The 14464-nt window shown below is 46.9% G+C and overlaps 1 protein-coding gene across 1 annotated transcript in view; it reads right to left on the bottom strand.

Annotated features, from left to right (window-relative positions):
• Nucleotides 1-289: 289 nt before the first annotated feature.
• LOC142886674 (myocardin-related transcription factor A-like) overlaps nucleotides 290-14464 on the bottom strand; it is a 16629-nt gene continuing 2454 nt past the window's right edge. The window contains exons 3-18 of the mRNA XM_076023738.1: nucleotides 12001-12056; nucleotides 11492-11567; nucleotides 11221-11382; nucleotides 7934-8094; nucleotides 7044-7130; nucleotides 6860-6922; nucleotides 6138-6367; nucleotides 5852-6056; nucleotides 5257-5515; nucleotides 5025-5158; nucleotides 3404-4228; nucleotides 3168-3296; nucleotides 1874-1996; nucleotides 1667-1750; nucleotides 1193-1241; nucleotides 290-1107 (exon numbers count right to left, since the gene is read on the bottom strand). Coding sequence (XP_075879853.1) covers nucleotides 620-1107; nucleotides 1193-1241; nucleotides 1667-1750; nucleotides 1874-1996; nucleotides 3168-3296; nucleotides 3404-4228; nucleotides 5025-5158; nucleotides 5257-5515; nucleotides 5852-6056; nucleotides 6138-6367; nucleotides 6860-6922; nucleotides 7044-7130; nucleotides 7934-8094; nucleotides 11221-11382; nucleotides 11492-11567; nucleotides 12001-12056 — 3131 coding nt within the window. The 3' untranslated portion in view covers nucleotides 290-619. The remainder of the gene's footprint in view (nucleotides 1108-1192; nucleotides 1242-1666; nucleotides 1751-1873; nucleotides 1997-3167; nucleotides 3297-3403; nucleotides 4229-5024; nucleotides 5159-5256; nucleotides 5516-5851; nucleotides 6057-6137; nucleotides 6368-6859; nucleotides 6923-7043; nucleotides 7131-7933; nucleotides 8095-11220; nucleotides 11383-11491; nucleotides 11568-12000; nucleotides 12057-14464) is intronic.

Here is a 14464-nt window from a genome sequence, read left to right as displayed (position 1 = left end):
GTCGTGTGTTGGTTTGCACCATTTATGGAGGTGATTTGCTCTTCAAGCTAGCCTTGGTCGTGCAAAACGAACGGGTTTGTGACAAAAGGACCCAAGGAACAGACAAACAGCCCAGCTGTGGAAGACACTGTTGCAAAAGAACCTTAGAATTTTGCCAACGAAAGTAAGAAAATATCAGGCAGCAAACGGTAAGTATGGCTTTTCAGCCGGACAGAGAAATTGCCACGATTATCAACATGTTGGTTGACAGTATTCTTATTCAAAGCAAATATAACAATTATAGCAAATGTAAGTAAGAAAAAAAACGTTTAATTCATTCAATTTATATTTCTTTATGTGTTTCTTTACATAATTGGTAACATTGTCTGTTTGCGAAGGGGTTTCCCCGAACAGAGGCTAATGCTGTTTGGTGGGGCCATGGCGTGGAAAAGTTTGGGAACCCCTGCTCTTTGCCATTGAGCTACTGCGCTTGCATCCATCATATTCTCTCATAAAAGTGACCCCGACCCATTCGTGAGCTGGGGTCAGGCAGGTTACAGGTCGACCTGCGCATCGGTAGAGTCGGGCAAACCGAAATCAGGCTTGGATGATTCATTATAGCAGCGGCTGCTGGACACGCTCACAGGTCCCAGTGGATGGCCAGGTCAGGACTGTCTAGGAAATCAGTGGAAAACACACTGGAAGGTGTGGGTGGTCCCAGGAGACCTGGCGAGAGGGGCTCCTCCTCACCTGAGGTGAGATCAAACCAATCCATACCGCGCAGGCCCAGCTCCTCCAACGTGGCGCCGAAAGTGTCCAGTGGGGACGGTGGAGGGTCCAGGATGCCGGGGGTGCACAACATCTGACCGTGCAGGTCATCCATCAAGGTCGCCAGCCCGCCGGGCTCCGAGCCCAGGAAGTCCTCCAGCCGCCCGCCGTTCCGGAGGTGACGCTTGTCCTCCGTGGGGTCGGCCCACATCGGGAGCTCGGACTGCGCCGAGGAGGCCCACTTTGGGGCGTCGCAGGCCAGCGGCAACATCGGGAGGCGGGGGGGAGGCGGGGAAAACGCTGAGGAGCTAATGTGCTGGTGGTCCAGAGAGGGGCGTGGCTTGCGGGAGGCGGGTTTTTCTACAAGGAGAAAACAGGTTTGGTTATCATACTTGACATGTTACATCACAGACAGACAGAATGAATAAGTGTTACGAGAAATTACCTTCCGTCTGCAAAATGGTGTCCAGGAAACCGTCTTCGTGCTCTTTGGCCTGAGGAAACACAACAGCGGTCAGCCAAGAGTTAGTCCCGACCTGGCGATTTGATTGGACAAGGTGAGAGAGCGAGTGCTGCACACCTGAGGCTATTGACTTCTACTTTAGATAAATCATTAGATTATACATATATTGATTGAGCTATTTGAAATCTACTGTTGTGTAGTTCAATATAGAACATGTATGTAACAATGAATGTATTGTTTCATTAATTGCATTAAAAAAAACAACATTTTTACTTTTTACTCATTTACATTTCAGAACCTGTACTTTCTCACTTTTACTTGAGTAAAGGAGTTGACTCAATACTTTTAGTTTTACCAGAGTATTAAACTAAAAAAAAAAACAACGATGTCGGCAGCAAACATTGCACATTTCAAAATGATTCCAAACATCCAGTCAGATAAGCGAAGCGGCCATACTTCTCCAGCAGGTGATGAGGCAGCAGATCTAACGGAGGCTGGAGGCAGAGAGCTGAACAGCACATCCAGACCCGGGCACGGCTCCTTGGGGAGATCAAAAGATTGAAATAGACCAGGGCGAAAAGGTTTTATTTGAGTTTCCAAAACGGCCGCATTTATTATTCATCGCGGTGAAAATTGATCCGGTGTTATTTGGGGATAACTTACAGCCGGGGTGGGAGGCAATGAGGTGCGTTTCCCTGACGGAAGGGTCTCTCCATCCCCGAGGACGGGCTGCGGGCCGCCGGGCGCCGAGAAACTGCGAGAAACTTCATTGCCACATTTGCCTCTCTGCCGTTTTGAAAGGAGGGGAAAGAAAAAAAAAAAAACTGATTTAGGGGAAGCACTAAGGGTGTCGTTTCAAACTCTTAGCCTCCCATCTTCGCAGCCCCCGGTTGTTTTACGGGTCACTGGAAGCGCGCTCGCCGGAAATCTCGCCGCGTTGCAGAGTTTTTGCACACCTGCAACTCGGCTCCGAGCGGGAGATCGCAGAAACAACTCATTGAACAAAGACGTGACGTCGGCTCGCGGCATAAATCACGCTAATGACGGGTGTCGTCGGGGCAATTAGCAAAGCCATAACAAAGAGCGTAATAGAGCCTAATAGAGGCGGACGGAATGATCAGGCATGGCTGCATCAGACGGCATTCATCATTCATTTTCTGCCGAGGACTCAGAGGAGCAGTTCTGTCGTGGTCACGTGATTACCGACCTACACTCCACCGGCCACAACACACAAGTTAATCAGCCAGACACTATAGACATAATGCATAGATGTGGTGAAAGGCAGTAGATTATATTTAAAAACATGTCTTCATCATTTCATTTCTGGATATTTTCTAACATCAGACACTTTGATTATTCAATTGGCAAAAGCCGAATATATGCCTATAAATAAATTAATAATAGTGGATACTAGCATTACTAGTAATGTAGTGGTCTTGCTCCCAGTTAGTTGCCATCTTGCATCCCCATATTTACATATTACTAAGGAGGCCTGGTGTGGACAATCCTGTCGGCTTGACAGCGTGCTTTATATTTACGTTGATTGCTCTCGTCCTCTAATAAACTAACAAAGAAGAAGGTGGACAAGGTATCCAGTTCTGTGTGTGTGTGTGTGCAGGCTACTGTAGTTCACGGGCAAGCTCGGAAGAGGGTGGTAAGTGAAAGAGCGCCGCAATCTAAAATGTGACCACTTGATGTCGCTGTTTTGTTGTTTCAAAATATGCAAATATTGCACACTTGAACCTTGAAGAGGAAGTGTTGGGATTAAGTATCTTGTATATAAGTAGCTATTGTTCAACTATCTGATGCATCTGTACGTTGAGTAAACCTTGTTTAAGTCCTATGTCCACGAGCAGGTGACCTGGATGCAGGTCTGTCACTGGAGCAACACAAAGCGACAATACTAAGCAATATTAGAACACGTAACTTGGCTACTGAAAATAAAGAAGCTACGTACCTCTGGTGCATTTCCCTTGATGTGACTTGTCAGGGCAATGAGGTAGTGATGACCGTTGCCGCCGGCGACCGCAGCTGGTGCGGAGCTGCTCCTCAAGATACCAGGTGGAAACGACTGCTTCTGAGGCACCTGTACAAAAGATTACAAAACGTTTGCAAAAAATAAAAATCATTCTTATTACAAGCCAATTTCTTAGCCTTTCCTGCACTGATAACCTCATAGCAAGCGTGACTGACCCGTGGTGCCTGTCGCTTCACCTGTTGTTGGGCCCGCAGCGGCGGCTCCCCCTGTTTGTTGACACGTGGCGCCACGGCGCCGTGCAGGGTGTGAGGCCGCTGGCTTCTCTGCTGCTGCAAAGGCAGAGTCAGTTTCTTCAGAGGCGCAGGTTGCTGCTTCTGTTCGGAGCACTTCCTCTTCTTCGTCTGGCAACTTTCCAGCGTCTGACGGATGCCGGTTCCCGACCTGTGCTGCTGCTGCTGCTGCTGCTGCAACAGTTTCTGTATGGCCTGTTGCTGAACAAACTGCTGATTGCTTTTCTGCAGGAACACACGCTGCTGGTTTTTGTGTGAGATATTCTGCTCGGATTTAATTGGCAGGCTCAGACAAGGGTGCAGCCTTTGAGTTGTCGTTGATGCAACTTCTTCTTTCTGTTCGACACTGACTATGACAGTTCCGCACGGTGGTGACGCTGCAGGCTCTGGTTTAACTTTCCCAAGAACCGGCGGCTCTGGGCCTTTGGACTTGTTCTTCCCTTGTTTAAGCTGCGTCCTCAGCGCCTCCACGAGCCTCTGTTGCTGCTTCACCAGTCTAATCAGCTCCTCTATCCGCTGGTCCTTCTCCTTCAGCATCTCGTCTTTGTCTATAGTCCCGACCGGAGCTGTGGCTGTAGCGAAGGAAGCTCCTGAAGAAGGCGAAACCAGAAGATGGTCGCAGAGAGGAGTCTTCTCAGTAGGGGACTCACAGGGTGTCGGAGAGGAGAACCTTGGCTCTTCTTTAATGGTGATTGCAAGTTCAGCAGGTGAACAGGGCGCAGGGCTCAGCTGTGGGATTGGCGACGTCACCTACACAGGAAGTACAGAAGGTAAAGAATTTAAAAACGACACCATCTAGCAAATGGAAATATTGATGCTGAAGGATGGGATTCATGTGTCCCACTTTAAGAATTAATATGTGGTTGTCAACCGTTGTTTTGTGTTTTGAGATGAAAAAATAGAGCTCATTTTGAAAGTTGTACTAATTAGGTCATTGCTGGGCTGTTGTCTCAGATGAGACGCTGTCATTGTAATAATAGTCATTCCTCGTCTTCCTATCTCATTTCATGCTCCTTACACTGGCATGGTGGTGTAAAATAAGTCTAGTCAATTCGCATGGTTTTGTTCGTTATGAGCCAATAGCAGGCCTTGTTTTGCACGAGCCAATAGGAAGCCTTGTTTTGCACGTGCCAATAGGAAGACAATAGGAAGATTTGTTGAACATGAACCAATAAGAAGCCTAATTTTGATTTTGCACGAGCCAATAGGAAGCTTTGTTTTAAATCACCCATTAGAAAGCCGTGACTTAAAAGAGCCAATAGAAACGCAATAGGAAGCTTTGTTTTATACAAGCCAATAGGAAGCCTTGATCTGAAATTGCCAATAGAAAGCCTAGTTTTATACGAGCGAATCGGAAGCCTTGATTTAAAAATGCCAATAGGAAGCCTCAAATTAAAAGAGCCAATAGGAAGCCTTGATTTGAAAGAGCCAATAGGAAGGCTCGGTTTGAAAGAGCCAACGGGAAGCCATGTTTTTCTTTAAGTTTCGAGTGTAGAGTTCTTCACTTGCTGCATGATCTACTATGGTTTTGATGTGAAGTTCACACCGTTTCATCCATGACATCACTGCTGACGCTGGACTCCTCTGAGCTGCTGCCATCTGGCAGGTGGTCAGGAGTGACGGCACGGGAGGGAAGCTGAACGAGGCCCGGTGCTGGTTTAGAACGTCCAACTGCTCTGGCTGAACACGGAGAGGTGGAGAAATGATGGCAGAAAAGCATGAAAAACAAAGGTCGGAAATTTTAGAAAGTCATCTGCACCGCTCGTCTTCCTATTCACCAAGATGTCCAATCAGAGATCTCTGAAGGCAGCCAAGCTCCTTTTGTGGCAGTTGCTGTTGTCTTGCTTTATGTCCTGTGCCTCGAGCAGCTGGCCCTGCGCTACCCCCTGCTGTTGGAGAAGCAGTACTGCCACCAGCACCACCTCCTCCTCCTGCTCCGTGCAGCTTTTGATAGGCCCTAAGACGCTCAATCAGGTCGCTTTTGGTGCCTGAGACCGGCAAGCTGCGCAGCTTCAGCTGTGACTTGAGCTCTGCCACCTGGACAAAAGAGGGAAAGTAAAAGGAAAAAGTAATGAGTGATGAGCGGACGCATGAGAGCAGGCAGCGGGGAAAACATTTAAACAGAGTAAAAGAAAAAGAATCGAGCAGACAAAGAGACAGCGATCCATCACTGCCTCCCTCAATCAGTGGCGCACAGGCAGTTTCTTTTCAGCAGCTTTTCATCCACCGAGACTCTTTTGCATATGTCAACTTCAATTAACCAGCTCGACGGAGAGACGCTGACTCCACATTGATTTTTTTTTTTCATTTGTTAAAATAACAAAAAAACAAAAAAACAATATCTTTTTTTTTTAACTTTGCCGTGCAGCTGACCTTCATCCAGTCTAGGTTTGGGGGCAGAGACACCAGGATTGCCCCACCTAAAGGTGCAGAACTCTGTGGGCTGCGGCTGACCAGGTGCGGCGCTGCACCTGGCTGCGGCGATGGCGGAGCAGGAGCAGCAGGTTGAGGAGGAGTGGAGCAGGTGGCCTCGTAGCCGGAGGGCGAAGAGGAGGGCGGCTGCTGGTCCGTCGGAGGCCTGTCGGTGGGAGAGACTTCCAATTTCAAAGGAAACTGAAGCAACCTTTTCCAAGCCTTGCGAGACGGTTGGGAAACTTACTGGGGCGGTGCTGGCAGGATGGCTTGGTAGCTAGGTTTCTGCTGCTGCTGCTGCTGCTGCTGCTGCTGCTGCTGCTGCTGCTGCTGCTGCTGCTGATTGAGGATCTGGAGCTGCAAGAAGAGCTGCTGCTGCTGGAGGATTTTGGCATAGGACGAGTCCAGATGGGAAGGGGGCTCCTTGTCCGCCTTCCGGTCAGGAGGGATGTACTGATGGTACTTCAGCTTTTTAATCTAGGAGGCAGTAAATCATCAGGAATGTGACGGTTGCCGCCTCAGTGATTTGTATACAGCCTTTTGGATTTAAATCCTACTGATAGTGTGTGCCCGGTATTTAAGGAAGGTACTTAAGGGACTGTCAGACGGGCTTCCTTAAAAAATGGTGGCGCAAGATGGCCAGGAGCAAAACTCTTATTTGCATATGTCACTCTTTATATTATATTTATATATCATTCAAGGTCCAATAAAAAAATTGGACCTTTAATGAAACGTATGTTTCAGTCAGTATTTGTAAGTTAATTTACCCTTGCGACAAATATCGTATCTCCAGTTGCTTCTACAATGTTGTCAATAACCAAGAGCAACTTTGACTTTTGCACGTTTTTATGGACAGACTCTGCTATCTGGAGGATGTACAGCCTCATTTTCATGGCTTTAATGACAAAGCCAATGATGGATTAAACCAGATGGAAACAAAAGGTCAACCCAGTTAAGTAGAACAGCTACCTTGGGCCTGTCGTCCTTTGCTCTCCTGTGTCTCTGGGCGAAGCGGTCGCTGTTTGCTTTAAGCTGGAGCGGGGGGGGGGGGGGGGGGGGGGGAAGAGGAATAGAAACACGTAAATTCAAACTGTCATTCAGTCATCAAATCCCGACACAGTACACTTGATACCTGGCCAGCACTGTCACCTACTTTCATCTGTGCTGCATTCCCATTGGCCAGCTGCAGTGGGGGGGAGGAGCCAGGGGTTTGAAGGAAAGGATGAGCAGGAGAAGGCACCTGAACCAGAATAATGAAAGGCATTTTAAAGTTTGTGTATTTCATTTCAGCGTTTTGCAGTGTTGACAAGTAATCCACTACCGTTATTAACTACTAAACTACTTTTTTTTTTTTTTATAGTAACAGAATAATGTAACAGGATTACTCTGGCAAAAATGATAATTATATCATAGTTACTTTATAAAATAACGATTCCATTACTTTTCTGAAATTATCCGCAAAATGAAATTTAGAAAAACAACCGAAAACAACGACTTTGCAGATTGTTGATGCAGGCAAAAGAAAAAACGCAATTGTGTTTGATAGCTGGAAATACAAACATTATCTTGAGTTCATCTCGTCTAAATGAAAGAATGTTGTGGTTCGTTGTACGCTATGTGCAGGAAACAAGACGTTCTGAACTTTATCTTTTTTTAAACTAAAGTAATTAGTAATTGATTACTTATGAAACAAAGTAGTTAAAGAACTAATTTGATTCATTTTTAGGAGTAATCAGTAATCAGTAGCTGAATTACTTTTATGGAGTAATCCCAACAACAATGGTGTTTTGTTTTAATTAAAAAAAAAATGTTTTTTAATACCATCCATAACACATTTTATACATATATTTTAAAGTGTAAAGTGCGATTTTTAGGGGTTTCAGTACGCTTACACATTCTGGGCAGTACGTTTTCATGTGTGTCGGTCGTTTGAAAAACAAGCCAAAGCAGTGAAATGAGAGAAAGAATTCTTCATCCATCATGAAAGGCAACACTGCTGCGAGCACTTTGATGTGGAGGAATTCGCCTTCCGTCCTCCTTTACCTGTGTGGGGGACGGGACGCTGCTGGTGGCCAGCGATTCTGGCGAGGAGAGCAGAGGCTGCGAGCCAAAGGGCCGCTCGTGGTGCTGCTCCGGAGACAGACTGCAGCTGCTGTCCTCGTCACATGACCAGCTGTCTTCTGATGTCTTCTGGAGGTGCAAGTCTTGGAGTGAGAGAAGTTTGGAGCGGGACGATGGAGGGAGGGGGAAAAAAAAGGGATTGGCAGATTAAAAAACAGGAAGGCTTCTTCTTCCAACATGAGCATCTGTTTTTCTCCCCCCCCCCCTCCCACCTCCGACGCTGGAAAGCTCCCGGATCCACCTCCTTTACTGATGGTGTGTGTGTGTCTGAGTGCGCGCGCCTGTGCTGGCTGCCAGCAAACATCCCTCCAAAAACCACAGCCAGCCTTTTATCACCTGCGCTCGCAGGTGTTGAGCCACGCCGATTCCGGTTGCCCATTCCAAAGGCTTCCAGCTGCGCCAGTGAACCGGCACCAGTGAAGTCGGCCAAAGTTAGTAAAGTGAGCGGCCGCGGCGCTTTCCTCTCTGAAGTCAGCCGCCAGTGAACAACAGCAGTCCTTTTTGATTCCAGCAGCTTATTCCGGGAATTTGAGCCAACAAAAAAAAAAAAATCACAAAGACGAAACAGGCCTGGTTAAAACAACAACATTCCTAAGGTGTTCACATGGACACGGAGGAACCTGTTTATTTACATCCCCGCGTGTATGATGAGCGCTCCTGTCCCAGTTTCTGATCGCTGCATCGTATGTTCGTCGCAGGGCTAATTAGAACTGGCACTTGGCAAACTGCTCGGAAAACACGCAGGAGATGAAAGATCAGTCGCATTAAAAAGCCGATGATGATGATGATGATGATGATGATGAAGATGAAGATGAAACACGGTGATGACACCATGTTTATTTTGCTCACTTGTCCTGTCCCCCTGACCCCAGTGTTCTGCACTCATTACTGATTAAAATGTGGTTGTTTTACAGCTGAGATGCTGGGTGTCATATCTGGGTGACACACATCCACAAGTGCATGAGGAATTAAAGGTTGCGAAGATTTCAGTGAAGCAGCCTTCAGTCGAGATGAATCTTGCTCCATTTTTAACAGCAGTTAACAGTTTACAGCCTCTCGCACATGTTTAAAAAGTGACAAAAATGATTTGGCCACAAACTGGACTTGGAGACGGGAATGAAAACCAGGCTCGGGGAGAGATTTCATTGACTTCTTGGTGCCCTTTGTGACATCACAAAGGGCTAAGTTCCTAAACTGAGCGTTCTCTAATTTCTGGGGGAGTTCACTGATGGTTGACGGAACACATTGGTAGTAAACTGCATCACTGGGACCTTTAAAGGAACTGCTCAAAAGCGAGACGCTGAAAGTGGCTATACAACGTCTCCGTCTGCTCCTCGCTGTTGTTGTTGTTGTTGTCGTCGTTGTTGTGCTGAGTCGCTGATTTTTTTTTTTTCATATCCATTTAAGTTCATCCAATTAAGGCTGGACACGTTCCCGCAGCAATGCCACGCGAAGGTTTCTGCCAACAACACAATGAAATTAGGGGGGAATTTTAGAGGGAATTTACCAGTTGAAGGACGAACGTTGCATCAGCCTTGAGACGTCCTCCTCCGAGGCCGCTCCTTCCTTCCCTCCGCCGCCCGCCTGCCCGCCCCAAGGGATGTCACGTAATCGTCTCATTTACACGCCGTCTTTGCCGGGATTCGCGGAACGGGCGGGGGGAAAAAAAGAGGCGTCTGACTTTCTTTTTCCGCTCCTGGATGTACGTTATTTAATTACGCGAGCAGCTGTGAGCGAGGACTTACACAGGAGGAAAAAAGACGAGGGAGAGAAAAAGCCGACGCTGGGCATTAATTCACCATCAGCAGGAAATGATGAAAAGACAACATGGGGCTGATTTAATACCCTGTGATCTAATAATGGGATGCACTGTGCCGGTGTGTCCCCGCCGCACACGGCCGGCTCAGTGCGTCTCCCCGTAGCAATATTGCTAAAGCCGTCTTGTTTATGGTGCTCCGGTGACAGAGATGGATCTTCCACTGACCGGGGTGGAGAGTTATCGATCCCGCGCTCCTCCCTCCGCACGTCAATCAAGCACCAGGGCCAACTGCCCCCGATGTGATCATTAATTAGATGGTATGAAAGTAAAAAAAAACAAAAACAAGAACAAAAACAGGTTGACGACTGGGTGCAAAATTACGACTGAGTGGGATTATTTTTCGCTCCTTACTACGGCAGCTCTTCATTTCCAGGGGAATGTAGGTTGTGAAAGATCATGGGATACATTAATACATTAGGCACGATTCTGGATTTAAAAAAAATCTTTTAATTTTGATTTTAAATTAAATAATTGTTTTAAGTGGGGACAATGGATTAAATTTTAGCATCCTTGCTAGTTCCGGTGTATTTACACTGTCCCATCCAAATCAATCAATCAACCATATGGAGGTTTCAAGCAAGAGGGAAGAACTGAGGTCATTTCTCCCAGCAAAGTCTCACTTAGGAGGGCACCTTTTAAAAATGTACATTTGACAGTATAGCACTACAGAGAGAGTTTGTCATGAGGAAAGTGGCTGGAGGTTCGATGGCTTGCCAAGACAAATCTACTAAGCCAATCACCCGAGAGCAAGTCACTGCATTCGGGCGGGCAGACGTGGTGAAGGCGACTTTGCTGGAGTTCAAAGGTCAAAAAGGGGATTGAAGTGACCTTAAATTGCGACATGGAGATTTGTTGGGGGGAAAAAGTAATTATGTGAGACCAGGGTGAGAGATAAAAATTAAGATTCCATTTAGACAACTGCGGTATTTCTTTCCTGTTAGTCGTCAGTGACAGTTCAGCGACTGGTGACAACGAGATGTTTTCGACTCCTAACGCACAGCTTGACATAATTGCATTTGAATCCTTTGTCAGCTGGCCTTGATGAGGGACAACGATGTGACATGCTCATTAGAAACCCAACACTATGATGAAAAAAAGTGTTCACTTCATATGCTGCGTCTCTGAAGCGTATTCCCACCGCTGCTGCTGCTGATGTTTCAATTAAAGGGCCCAGTTGGTAGCTTAATCAGAGACAAATACAGTAATTACACACGTGAGACGAGCTCATAATTGGCTCCGCTTGTCTGAAGTTATTCTGCCGGCAGTTAATTGGAGCCTGGCTAAGGAAGCATTGGTCGCCTGGTATGTATATATATATATTTTTTTTTTGGATCGCATGCAACATGTTTAACCGGTCCAGCCCAGCCCGGCCTGGGCCAACCTGGCCTACCTTCAATGGCCTGTTTAATGCTGCAGGGGATGGGCAGGATGTTCTTGCAGATCAGCTCCATGGGCCCCGGCCGGTTGGTGATCTTGTCATTCAGGTCGTCGGCGAGGCGAACTCTCCTCTGCTGCAGCTGCCTGGCCTGCGCCGACGGCTCCGCTGACGCCTCTGCGGAGGCAAAATAAAAAATCCGTCCGTGCGATTGGACCAGGATGATAAAAAAAAAATTCAATAAATCTGTCTCCGACGCTGACTGAAGCATCTGCGCAGCTCTCACCCTCCAGGATGTGCACCCGGATCAGCTCAGATCTCTCCAGTGGATTCCTCATCTTCTTCTTGAGACATTCTTCAGTCTGCACCAAGAAAGACAAACTCAAGAACATGAAGTCCGTCTGAAGAAATTGGACGTACTGCAGTTTTCACCATTTCTTATACATTTCTCCTACCCACTTTCTTAGAGATGGATAGTGAAGGTGATAGTGATGCGAATGTAAACTGCTGTGAGGTTTGAGGTCTAGTGAGTTCAGAGATGCTAATCTGCAGACCATGGTTCTCTTTTTGTCTTCTCTAACTAGTCTGACCATTCTGACCTCTGACCCCTGACATCGACAACGTTACTGCCATGTGATTGGCTGATTAGATCTTAGTGCTATCAAACAACTACCAGTAAAGAGGCTGGTGGGCAGAATCATTTACAGTCAGTCTGCAGCATCATTCGTAAAAAACAGACGCCACCGTGCATGAAGCAAATGGCGGCTTGCATGTCTTGCAGGATGCTGAACCCACCTGTGCTCGCTCCAAGCTCCGCCTCTGCTCGTGGAAGGCAGCTGAAGTTTTCAGTGCTTGGAGAAGGAGAGAAAAGTCAGAGGATGAAAGGGAGCGATGGCGTGGTTAACATGGTGCCGTGTGCATTCCGCTTTGTACTTCACAGCGCGGCTCCAGAGACATTACCAGCGAGAACTGTGCGGCTTGCGAACACAAAGGCTTTTTCTTTGGCATGCCACGTGTGTCCCTGCTCTCAATTTTACCAGCAGAGCAAAATGCATTCAATATTTCAGGCCGTTTTGCCATGAAAAAGCCTCTGTCGAGGGCCTGAGCGTAAAGGCAGATGGTTTCCGAGAGTTCCGGTCCAACCATCCTCTTTACGGCTCCGGAATTCATGGATTCTGCTAAAAAAAAAAAAAAAAAAAGTAAAAAAAAATTCAAAGATGACTTAAGCGAGGCTTCCTGTGGGCCTGTGATTATGCAAAAACCAAGGGGATTAGTGGTGCTACAAACCTAAAAGCCCAGAGGGTTGTCATGACACCAAAACCCGACCGTTAAAATACGTCAGAGGCGTCAGAGAGACGACTCTGCCTACGGGACAAGAACCTCAACTTTTTTTTTAAATAAGAATCATTTTACATGAGCAAGGAGAAGAGCTTGAAAGGCATCTTTCAATGGAATTGACAGCAACCGATTTATATTTTAACACAAGAGTCCAGCATCTAGTATTAAATGAAACATTAGGTATTTTGAATTCATAAAAAAGGTGTTTGTGTAACTTCCTTCCAATCATAAAATCCCCTGATAGGCCGCAGAAGGGGAAAAAAAAACTGTGCAGGCGAACTATCAGAAAGATACAGGAAGCTGCGCTTCTGACACCCGATTAAGCGTGAATGACAAACACGCTAGATGCACATAGATGATAACAAAGACCCAAGATCCTCTGTCTACATCAGAGTGTACTATGTCAACGGCGCAGAATGAATTCAGACTGAACCCAGCAGAAAACTAGGGCAAGCCACTGATCGTATGTAAGGCAACCTCATTTAACCTTGACAACAACTGAACGATTCCCATTGGGCTAAAACTTTACATTAGCATTAAAAGGGCCTTCTTGGGGCCTTGCGAAGGTATCATTATATTCAGTACTACTATATTCATTATATTAATCATTATATTCAGCTATTTGATACAATTATACAATGGCCTGGGAGTGGCATAAAGGGCAGATGTAGGTTGTGTGACCCGAGAGTGAACAACAACAGGAACTAACTTTATGCTAGCTAGTCACCCAGAGTGGCCCCAGGGACTGGAACTTTCCAACCTCCGGACTTTCCTTAAAGGAAGTTGTTCCTGCAGAGTAAGACCTGACCCACCTGACACAGACAGGACCATTTGGCCCTCTGCCAAATAAAGACCTGTTTCCTGGCTCGGACATCTGCCCAAAACGGGGAACAAAGACGGCAGCAACATCCAATCAGGCTGGAGGTGTGGAGACCAGACAGCCAATCAGAGCCAGAGGAGGACATCACCTGAACACAGCTGCACGGACATCTGTTTTCTTTCTGTGTATAACAGACTGGGTCAGGGAATAGAATAGGAGTCTGACTTCGCACTCCTATAACACAACCTAGCAAAAACTAGCCCAGGCAAAACAAAACATTTATTCTTGCTAGGGATAGAACTCAACCCAGAGCTCCGTACCATATATCTTGCCTATCTTGTTCATCTTTACTGAAACTGTTGAAGATTGATCTCGTCTTCTATTCTCTTCATTCAAAGAACACGCTTTGGCAGCACGACACTGGAGAAATGAGCAAAACCTACACTTGAATATTTGTGGCAAAAACAAATGCATTACTGTCCTAATATTTTCCGCTTGCAGCGTACAAGCACGCAAACGTGGAACTTGCAACCTGCCCGCTAGCAGATTAGCAACCCTCGAGGGGGAAGACCGCTGGTACCTGCTCAAGCCTGAGTTCACATGGCTGAGCTGCTGTCAACGCTGCTGGTGGCACGCTCACTGGTGCACGCCCTCAGGGCATCGCGCCCACCCTCGGACCCCTCACCCGTCCGCGAGGGGGGAGGCCCTCCGTTAGCTCGTGAGGTTGCCACAAGAGCTAGTTGTGGCAGTGACAGAGTTGGAGAATCGGCAAATGGGTGCCCGGGGAGCTGCATGATGGCTGCTCGCTACAACTGTGTTTGAGAAGGTCGTGTTGCACCGCTTATGTTTTTCAGACAGAAGCCATCCAATTTGTCTCAGTGCTAATAAAACTGAAACTCAAAATGAGGGCACATCCTGTCGTGTGTAGAACGAGACCATGAAGCTGGTATAAACTGTAATATGGGGGTGGCAAAGAGTCCTAAAGTTGTGGCCGTGGTGTATACAAGGTGTCAAGATAAAGAACGCTTGTTGTTCTACTTGTGTCTGTATCTATGTAGCAACAAAGCTCTGTAGAGGTCCCAGACCTGAGACCTGTAGACA

This window comes from Nelusetta ayraudi, unplaced genomic scaffold (genome assembly GCF_046127955.1).
Source record: "Nelusetta ayraudi isolate G7.1 ecotype Tasmania unplaced genomic scaffold, CSIRO-AGI_Nayr_v1 ptg000016l, whole genome shotgun sequence".
NCBI lineage: Eukaryota > Metazoa > Chordata > Actinopteri > Tetraodontiformes > Monacanthidae > Nelusetta > Nelusetta ayraudi.
Note: the sequence above shows the minus strand (reverse complement) of the source record. Positions and strands in the feature narration are given on the sequence as shown.